Source organism: Primulina huaijiensis, chromosome 18, assembly GCF_012295235.1.
Source record: "Primulina huaijiensis isolate GDHJ02 chromosome 18, ASM1229523v2, whole genome shotgun sequence".
In the NCBI taxonomy this organism is placed as follows: domain Eukaryota; kingdom Viridiplantae; phylum Streptophyta; class Magnoliopsida; order Lamiales; family Gesneriaceae; genus Primulina; species Primulina huaijiensis.
The window spans coordinates 3691717-3702783 of NC_133323.1; the positions used below are offsets into that span (position 1 = coordinate 3691717).

At 31.7% G+C, this 11067-nt stretch overlaps 1 protein-coding gene across 2 annotated transcripts; it reads right to left on the minus strand.

Annotated features, from left to right (window-relative positions):
• Window positions 1-4379: 4379 nt before the first annotated feature.
• On the minus strand, window positions 4380-9883 carry LOC140964359 (shaggy-related protein kinase eta-like). Of its 2 annotated transcripts, none has more exons than XM_073424059.1 (12): window positions 9597-9883; window positions 8959-9056; window positions 8594-8653; window positions 8222-8494; window positions 8074-8148; window positions 7937-7993; window positions 7630-7770; window positions 7465-7515; window positions 7301-7396; window positions 5850-5933; window positions 5585-5686; window positions 4380-4928 (listed from the first exon to the last, which is right to left on the minus strand). In XM_073424059.1, the coding sequence occupies exons 2-12, from the start codon at window positions 9046-9048 to the stop codon at window positions 4827-4829; spliced, it is 1131 nt and encodes a 376-aa protein (XP_073280160.1). In that variant the 5' UTR covers window positions 9049-9056; window positions 9597-9883; the 3' UTR covers window positions 4380-4826. The 2 variants fall into 2 exon arrangements, with proteins under 2 accessions (XP_073280160.1, XP_073280159.1); XM_073424058.1 differs by having other exon boundaries at window positions 8959-9051; window positions 9597-9882.
• Window positions 9884-11067: the final 1184 nt, after the last annotated feature.

Consider the following 11067-nt stretch of genomic DNA (forward strand, 5'->3'; position numbering starts at 1 on the left):
AAAAAGACAAAGTATATCATTTTCTGATTCCAAATAACGATCACATTATTATTACGTTACAATGATAAATAAATTATTATTTTTAGTTTATCATCATATTCTTTACCTCAATAAACACAATTTCGAACGTAGGATGTTAAATTTAATATTAACATTAGATAATTATAGTATTAATTCTAACATTCTTTTTTTATTCTTCTCAATACATTACTTTTACTATTTTCAAATATATTAATCTATTTATTATTATTGTATATAAAATATAATAATTATTTAGTTAATTGATCACATTTAAGATTAGATGTTTAGTAAAAATTCTAATATATCTTTAAAGATCAATAGATGATGAAAAATTAAGAAAATGTAGAACACTACGGTGCGTAAACTTTCGCTTTGTACAGTGACGAAAAATAAGGTGAGACCAAGTGAGATACTTATATATATGAGTCTCATTCAACTTAGCCCATTATAATATTTTTATTAACCGACTTTGTCTTTCGTTTTTACTTCACTAACTTCGAAGTGTGACTCATTCAAGCATTAACTTTTTATGTTTTTAGTACATAGTTGTAATGCCCGAGATTTTTATATAATTGATCCAATTATTCACAAGAATGATTAAGAAATGAATTAGCGTCCGGGTACCCACAATAGTGGCCTCCACTCTCTCACTGACTTCAATCTTTAGAAGTCGGTATTAGTAGTTTATAGGTAATAGACAATTATTTAATTTTTATTTTCTGTCTTTTGATTAATTGTGTAATTTTTTATGTTCTACCTAATTTATTTTTAGAATTTTTATTAAATTTTTATAATCATGATTATAAGTGTTGCACACATACAATATAAAATTAATATATTTTAAAATGTTAATATTGAAGTGTCGAATAAATGTATTAAATCATTATTTAAGAACTTTTAGAAAAACAATATACATCATAATTCAGATTTAAAGATTAATATACAAATAAAGAATTACGATGAATATCTTACAAAATAAATGGTGTTAGCCGAAAAAGATTAAATATGATTATTGTAAATGAATTTTTCTTAATTAATTAGAAAATTTTCAGCAAATGCGCTGAACTAATTATAATGTTTATAATATAGTATGTCGATAAATATTTTTCCATATGAGTTAGTGATTGAGTCCTTATGAACATTTAAAAAAAATGTGTCTTTAATTTAGTAACGTTGTCTTATAATTTAAAATATTAAATGAAACAAATTATCAAGATAAAAAATTAATTAGAAAATTCAAGAATATGTGATTACTTAATTAGTTTAATTGACACGCTCTTTAGTTTGCTGATTTAATAGATGTTAAATCCACAATCACTGAGTTTGACAAGAATTCTTGTAGAATAAAATACAATTATAATAAATTACTTGATTGTATATGTAATAAAATTTTGTATATTTCATATATGTTTGATTTATTTCATTTATAAGGTTGAAATTTTATATATCATGATATAAGATTTGTCATATATTTTAACATCGATAAATTCACTAAAAATTTATATATTAATTTTCGCTACCATATAATTCTGGTTACGTCCCAGACTTTTGTGTATTCGTTTGTTTGAATTTATTATTCCTCATTTTACCAAGACACATAATATGTCAAAAATGAAATTGAATATTAATTTAAAGAGATGATAATATTTATATATTGTAATAAACATATTTACCCTTCACAATACTGATAAAACTAACTTAAAAATAATATGTTGACAAACATATTGTCAGTTATCCAAAAATACAACTCAAATGTCAACTTTGACAGTCGATTTTAAGTGACTGCCAAAATGTCTCAAAAACCCACAACTTTTGGACAAGATAGTAACATTACAATTTTGAAATCAAACTGATATTTTCCATTTTATATCAAGAATTCATGATTGAAAATTGATAATAATATATATATATATATTTAATATAAACTCGTGCGAGCTCATTTAGGCTCACCTTTAAATGAGTCGACAAAATTTCAACCCAACTCACTTAAACTGTTTGGCGGTGTAGGCCAAACCGACAGACCCAACCCAAATTGACGGCTCAAATCACAACGATCTTTTACCGTGTTTTATTTAAATAATTTATAAATATAAACCGCAAAAAAATTTCGGTTGCAAAAAACTTTAATTTAAACACATAAATTCTAGCAAACTGTCACATGAGGACATGAAAAAAATTAATAAGATACCAAAGAAAATTCACAATTCGATAATGAGTTATTTCTAAACTTTAATTAATTTAATTTACATAATGAAAAGATAAATAAAAAATCTAAATCATTGGATTAAAAATAACATATTATAATGTGGGTATGCATAAAAAACCAAATACTAATTTACATAATGAAAATATATCATTGGATAAAAATAACATATTATAATGTGAGTAGACATAAAAAATTAAATAAATATTAATAATCATATATATTTAAAATATGAATAAAAAGAATGAAAAGACACACTTAAAATAAGTAATTAATGTAAAGCAAACAATTAATAAGGAGACAAATGGAAATTCACATATAAAGTCACATATTTATATATATAATAGATATATATGTATATGTGTGTGTATCTTGGTTCCCTAAAAACAAATGTTAATCTTTAACATGACCAATTGGTCAATTCCAGAACGTATCACTATACTGAAACTCTTAGTATTACAACTCAACGCTAATGAATTTTTTATCAATATACATTTGTACAAACTCACTTCATTAGGATTTACTTTTCCCTACTGAAAACTCTTAGTTTCACACTTCTACGTATCTTGCTTCCCTAAAAACAAATGTTACATCTCTTTCTTCAGAGACATCAGCGCAGCAACTGCTTGTATCATTACCATATTCAAGATTTCTCCCAGCGGAAATATAAAAGTGATGCATTTAAATGAAAATAAATGGGAAAAAAGAAAGAAGAAAATTGAAAGTTAGAAGAGAAGGAAAATATGGAGACTTATGGTGTTCACCTTCAAAGTTTACACCCTTGGGGGAAAGAAGACTGGACGAAGATCAGCCACCGTAGTCACCCAGTATAAAGTGAGTGCCAGAATTCTTTCATGGGATCCCAAAACTAAAGAGCAAAAAGGTTGTCTTAACCTACAAACTTGCCCATTTTTATATTCTCCTCGTTTTCTTTTATGCATGCCCACCAATAGAACATAGGATACAACCACGCTCAAGGCCAATGTCGATTGTCGAGAATGCTTTTTTTTTTTTCCTTTTTTTTTTTTTTTTGGATTGTTATATCTAGGCCTCGAGATATCAGAAATTCGGAAAAATCGATATTACGTTAGCTATAAATCATTGTGTGCGTCTACACACACACACACACACACATATATATATATAATGTTTTATAATATATATTAGGATAGTTTTATTATGTTGTCTACCAACATCGCTCATCAATAAGGTTGCATTCAACAATGTAATGAAGTATAACAAAATTATATATCCAATAGAAAAGTGTCACTAATAAGAATATATATATAGACATAGTTAGTGAGCAAGATAGCAAAACTGTATATTAAGATTAATTTCGGTTTAGCCTACTTAATCTTTTATATTATAATTGCGAGTAGGAGATTTTTATATTATAATTGCAAGATGTTATCTCCTAATGGGCTAAAAGTATGTACAATGCTCATAACAATGCTAAAGTTTATAGCAAAAAAGCATTAGGAAATTCAATTGCCCCTCGAATCATATACAATTCCTAATTTCATTTAATTAAAAAAAAATTTCAAAAAATAATTTAATTACTAAATACTCTTGATAATTATTAATGAAATAATTATCCTAGATATACGACAAAATAAGTCAATTGAATCTAATATAAGATGATTTTTAATTGCTTGTGGAAATACGTGTAAAAAAATCTGAATCGACATTTTTAAAATCAAATAACTAGATATTTGAGTTTTATATATTTATACTTTTTAAGATATTATATATTTAATATATATATTACAGGAGGGCGGCGAGCTGGAACATCTGAAGGAAAGTAAATAAATATTACGTTGCTGTGTTGGCTGGCACTGCCATGCTGCTTTGACATTCTACTCTGTTTCTTTTTACTGGAATGCGCGATCAATAAGTTGGTGGTGGATCAGTCTGTCTAGTTTTATCCTATTATTTTTCGAACCCTATATTTAAAACTAAACAAACTCAAAGCTCTTCGAGAACAGCTTGAACAAAGCATCATTCGAACATGGATGATGCAAGAACGAGATACCCAGTACACACATGAATCCTAAAATTCTTCCAACGAAAACTTCAGTCAGAACCCAAAAATCTAAAATGCAGCAGTCATGATGAGTTGTTGATTTTTGGGTGCAATTGTATGCTGAGAACTTGCTTGGCACAATAAAAACCAAATATATTTTCACAAGTCGAAGTCGGCAGTAACAAGTAAAAACCAAAGAGAAGCGCGATCAAAACAGACGGAAGAAAGGGGAAAAGAATAAAACAACCCCGCCATTTTGGTTCCGGCTGCTCCTTCTGGGACATTTACTGTTTATATATATATTCATAGGACTCCATATTTCTGCAAGATTTTCTTATCAACCCAACCAAACATATACAAAACAGGATCTTTCCCTTTCCTCGTAGCATGCTGCTCAAAGAACAGGTAGAAACAACTAGAAAACAGCACGTGTAGAGATATGAACTGGACTAATTAGCAAACTGCAGCCTTCGGTGCTTTGTCTTCAAATCTCAGGGGATGATTAAGCTTGTAGGATAAATCCTCGTCTTCAGAGGCATTTTTAACCCTTCAGATTAACTAACTCATCCACGGGCCAAACTATCTCACATCGTGCCCTCGTACGATGAACTTCAAACCCATTTGTCTTTTCACATGGTCGGGTATCAGCTTGCTAATGAGATCGGGTGAAGCACTAGACAGCTGCAGGAAGAAGGAAAACCATGATTAGTGGTGGGATCAACATAATGTTCTAACTGAATTAGCAGGAGAAAAGTAAATTTGGTGCGATTAAGCTAGAAAGACCAAATAAAATAAAATGTGTAGTGAAGAATTACTGCAAAATCTGACCGGATAACATATAATCTTAAACATTTGAAATAAATGAATTATAAATTTCATCACAGAATTAAATATAATTAATAGAAAATAAATTCTTGTCATCCAAGTTCAATTTAATGGGTGTAAATTATATTTTAGATTTAGATTACAAATTTTATAGTGTATATGACTAGTATCCAAAGATATTTATTCTTAACATCTTCAATAAAATCAAGGCATTTCTAATAAAAGATTGTGATTTTTCGAGTATATTGATCAAGTGTCTTTGGAAGAAAATAATAGATATTGACTTAATGGCTTTTTTGCGAAAACTTAGTAAAATGCATTTTTCAGGTTAGATATTTTATTTCATGAATTTTTTGGATACGAAAATTTGTAGAGTTCATTGTTCGGAAATCTCCCATAAATGAACCATAGAGTAGCTGAAAAAATCATTTCGGGCTATCAAGCGAACATTGCTTTCATAACAATTCGGGCTATTCGTTTAGTCAGCGACAAATATCAAGCTAAATACACACCTCTTGTTTGAAGTTAAACAAAGTTGGTAGGGGCCGACCATTTGGTAATCGAGTGTTGGGTTCTCGAAGCTCGTCAAAGAATGGATGTGCACATGCATCTAGCTGCGATACAAAGCATGATAGTAAAACTAAAAGAAATAGTAATAAAGATACAAATACATAAAAGCTATAATACAGAGGTATGACTCCAATAATAGTAAAATCAAAGACTGCAGCCATCAAGTATCATTTTAATAATAGAAAAAGGAAAGTAAAAGAAACTCACTGCATCGCAACGGAGATTTGGAGAGTATTGCAGCAACCTGGAGGCAAGGTCTATTGCTTCTGGAGGCATTCGTTTTTGAAAAACCTGATAGTATGGCAAAGATACTAAGAAAGCTGATTTACAAAAACCATGGAAAAGATATGAACGGTTTTATGATTCCATTCAAATAAATTTTCAAGACAAAAAACAGTATCTTGAGGTATGGACTATGGACCAAATAAAATTACCATAAGCAACAGTATACTCCAAAAAGGACAAACACAACAGGGTAAATCGACTGTCACGGTAATTTTTTTAACAAATTTCTTCCATATATCCCGGGCTTGCTGACCCGGTTTGATTCACTATTATGTCGGTGTAAGCCACAATGAGGAGCAACCAAATGCCAGGACATTGATATCCAGTTCTCTCTGGTCAGACATTGAGTAACTTGCCGCTATATTTGCATAAGAAATGCTTAAAACTGTGGAAAACAGATTTGGGTATCTGTACTCCAACCTGGAATAAATATAGGTTGTGTGTCCAGGGCTGTAAACGAATCGAGCAGTTAGTGAGCTTTTCGAGCTGGCTCAAAAAATATTTGATTTGAACTTGTCAAACTCCAGCTGAACTCGAACATGTTCGAACATTTTTTTAACCGAACTCGAGTTAAAATTATTTTGTTCGATAGTTAGCGAGCTTTAATATTAATTAATATAATATTATTATACATAAAATATATATACATTTTGAGAATTTCGAATGTTTCAAGCTTTCGAACCTTAATATCCGATCAATAATTCAAATAGCTCGCAGATAGGTTAGAAAATATCGAGCCACAATGCAGAACACAAACTTCATTTCGAGCCAATAAATTTACATTTTTGAGCTTCATCAAACTTGAATATACTTAATTTGAACCGAATTCGAACCTTAAATTTTTATTAATATTTGGCTCTGACTCATTCGTTTACACCTCTAAATGTGCCCCAGTCAAAATATATCTTGTTGCCACAGAGCCAAATGATTACTGCTTAGTTTTGTTTTTTATTTGTAAATGTCACTCAGACAGCGAGAGATAAAAAATAACACCCTTGAGTGAACATATGAGATAACTGTTCAGTTCTTCTTCTGTTCCATACTCAATCTCTAAATGTCGCGGTCAATGTCCTGATTATTAATGCAAAATAAAGCCGAAGTAGTTCTAGATATCCACACAACAATCTCTCATAGTTGTGTTACCAACCGTCTTTCTTTTCAATCCCTCGCGATAACAAAGACTCAGAAATTAGTTATTCTTTTCTTTTCGTACAGGATTTTGGGAAATTCCCCAACACGAATGCCAGATAACACACTTTTTTCAAAAGTAAAAAACCTGATAAAAATAAAAAGAGGATGAAATTCAAAGCAAACATGGCACAAAGACATAAACTTGCTCCAACACAATAAAAACTTTCAGAGGCAGAATGTACCTTGTGCCAAGGGTGCGCCTTTATATGTGGGAATCTAAAATCAGTATAATCTGGATTCATACAACGAATTTCCTCCCTTGTTGGAGTTCCAAGAACCTTGAAGATAAAAATAAAATACATAAGCCACAAGATAATACTTCAAATCACTTCCATATAAACTGTACCTTGATTATCTCCACAAGCTGATCCACAGCATTCTCCCCGGGAAACAAAGGCTAAATAATTCGAATGAATTAAGTCAGACCAGTGCAGATACCCAAAATTGAAAAAGGGAAAACAAGAAAGCATCTCAATTGTTCAGTGATGGCAAAAATAAAAATGCAACTCACTTGGCCCAGAAGAAGCTCAGCGAGTACACAACCTGCTGACCAAATATCAATGGATGTACTGTATTCAGTTGCACCAAAAATTAGCTCAGGAGCACGGTAAAATCGTGAACATATGTATGCTATATTTGCCTCGCCTGCCACCTGTTCAAAATAAAAGAAAACGGCTTAGTTGTCAGAAAAATTAGCTAGCCTGAAACTAGAAGCAAAACTAGAGAACGCTACAAAATTGGCCCACCCATTGTCACAAGAAGATCCAGAGGCGAAAAATAAACTTTAGGAATATTGACCTCAAAATAGTATCACTTACTAATGCTTTTGCACTTCCAAAATCGCATATTTTCACTTGCTGCGTTACAGGATCAACCTATACACAAAGAAAATGAATCAAGATAAGAGCACAGCAGATCAAATACTTAGTCGAGAAACGATGCTCCTGATTTGTACCAGAACATTTTGTGGCTTCAAGTCTCTATGGCATACTCCAGCAACAGAATGCATATATGCCAACCCTCTGAAAATCTGTAAAAAACTATGTCATATTGAGTAAAGAACAACGACTCCTACACAACCCACAAGAAAATTCATTGCTTACTTGGTAGGTGTAAAGCTTCACATAAATAAGTGGCATTCTCTGATTCATGTTACTGTAATGCTTTAGAACATTGAACATTGATTCCGGAACATATTCCATAACTAAATTGAGAAATAGCTCGTTTTTAATAGTGGTTGAATAGAAACAATGCTTCAGGGAAACAATATTAGGATGATCCATTGTCCTCATTAACTGTAATTCACGGTTCTTGTATCTTCTGTCTTGTAGAACCTTCTTTATAGCCACAGTCTCCCCAGTTTCAAGGCATTTTGCCTACAGCAATAGATAAATAAATAAATCTGCACAATATATTTAACAAAACAAAAAGATATTAACAGTGAATTACACACTATAGCGAATAGATATGTGCACCTGAAATACAATTCCAAATGAACCTGTCCCCACAACTCGCTCTGCCATATAACTAACTGTCTGCAAATAAATTTCATAACAAAAATAAGATTTTAAAATTAGGTTCTCACTCCTTCCATCACTCAATAATCAGATCACAAAATAACTCGAACTACCAATGGTCAATAGACATCTAAAAACAGAGAAAGATAATAGCTTGTAACAATGAAAACATGGCTAATGACAATGGAAACACGGTGGCTGCTAAAGCTTAGTTTAATTACTACTACAAACTTAGAAAGATGTTTCAGATAATGGACAAAATTATCATGTACGATCGCTTCCATCTGTCGTCGACAAGAGTTTCAACAAATTAACAGCTTTACCCGCTTAGGTTCTCCATTCTTGCCACCAATGGTTGTGGAAATTATGTGGCCAGTGACGGATTCATTCCCACCCATTACAGGAGCAGACATCTCCTACACTTGGCAAAATCACACTCAAAAGTCAAAACAAGAGCCAAAGAACAATGAATTACAATTTCAGGGTTCATCAGCAATTTCGCAAGTAAAGGATGAAAACACCTTTAGAAATAGGAATGCCATAATTTCACATACACAGCTTAAAATATAGAGCAAACAAACAAGACCTACAGTATGATATTAATCCCAATTTCATTAAAACAAAAATGACGTTTCTTGATCTAAAACCAGTTGGAAAGACCTAAACAACACAAAAATTCAAGCAGAGAACAAATGAAGACACTCTCTCCTAAACAGAAGATAGCAACAATAATTCCTATCATTGAGTTTTAAAGCACCACACAATCAACAAATCAACCCACGATCCCAACTAAAACTAGATCTGCAATTTCTACAGCATTTTTCCCAAAAAAGAATTAATTAAAAACATAAAAACGACGAGATTAAAGTTTAACCACACCCTATCTTCAACAAACCTTTCTAGCAACACAAAACCCAAATTCCGATTATCAAAAACAAAACAAACAAAGAAAAACACATACGTTATCGTCGGCCATAGCACACACTACAACGAGACAAAATTCCTCCGACGAGGACCAGCAGAACAAGAAGGTACTTGACCAACAAAAAAAAAAGAGAGAGAATTTCTTCAGGGTTCAGAATTCATGATTGTCGGCAGGGGAAAAAACAAAGAGAGAAGAGAGAAGAGAGAGAAGAAGAAAAAGGTGTGGGCAGTGGTGCAGGACCCATCCACCAAACAGCACTCCATGTGATTACAGCTATTTTTCCTTTTCCCCTTCTCCCTCTCTCTAATTTTCTTTGATATAATTTATTTTATTTTATTTTATTTTATTTTATTTTTCCCCTGTTCTATTGGGAAAGGGACCCTGGAGTTGTGCTTTAATTACCAAGTTGTGCCTCGGGGTCTTATGAAAACGCGTTTCAGTTTGTGAAGTTGCGGTAGCGAGTTATGGATGGAGGTGATAGTGGGCATATAGAGTTTATGGGCTGGGCTCCGTTTTGTCACATTCACATAGGGGTGTCAAAATGCGACACGATCCGTCAACCCGACACGATCCAACACGAAAAAAATCAGGTTCGGGTTGGGTGGATTCGGGTTAGTGCTATGTTAGACGGTTTCGGGTTGGGTCGCGGGTTGACCCGCGAATTTTTTTTTTTTGAAAATATTACCTATATTTTTATATATTGTATGTTTGAACAAAATTTATTGTATATTTATATGATAAATTTTCATAATTTAATATTTATTTTGCATATTTTTATTTTTTTAACAATTTTTTATTTGATTTAGTAAATATACTTTTAATTTTCTACGATTAAACTTTCAAATTTAAATCGGAAATTTTGTTATTATGTGTTAAATTAAAATATTTTTTTTTATTTTTTTGAATTTTTTTCATTAATTTTTTTAAAAAAATTTAAAAAAAATAAATAAAATTCGGGTTACGCGGATTAGACGGGTTGAGTCGGGTTATACGGGTTCGTGTTCGGGTTGGGAGTTTTCGGGTTGCTTCGGGTTCGTGTTCGGGTTGGGTTTGGGTTGAAAAAAAAAAATTCGCGGGTTGACCCGAAACCCGACCCAACCCACCCGATTGACACACCTACATTCACATCAATTTTATCCTTTTCCTTCTTTTTTAACCCCCGCTAATTCACCTCGAGAGTAATGTTTTTGCATTATCTTTTGTGTCGCTCGGGTTTTATAATAATTTGAATTAAAAAATAGATATATTTGTTGGAATCTGTTTGATCTTCGTTTAGTTATAGTCGTGAAATTCAAATCTTTGAATTTGATTATCTCAACGGAAATACATAATCTGATACTTGTGTGACTCTCAATAGTTCAAGAATATACCTAGCCGTGAGTTCACAAATTCATGTGATTCAGAATAAGTGAATAACATTTATTTTGGCTGACCCTAATTAACTTCTTTCTTTTCATCAACGTCTTGATCAAGATTGTCAGAACTCAAGTATGATTACACTCATCGG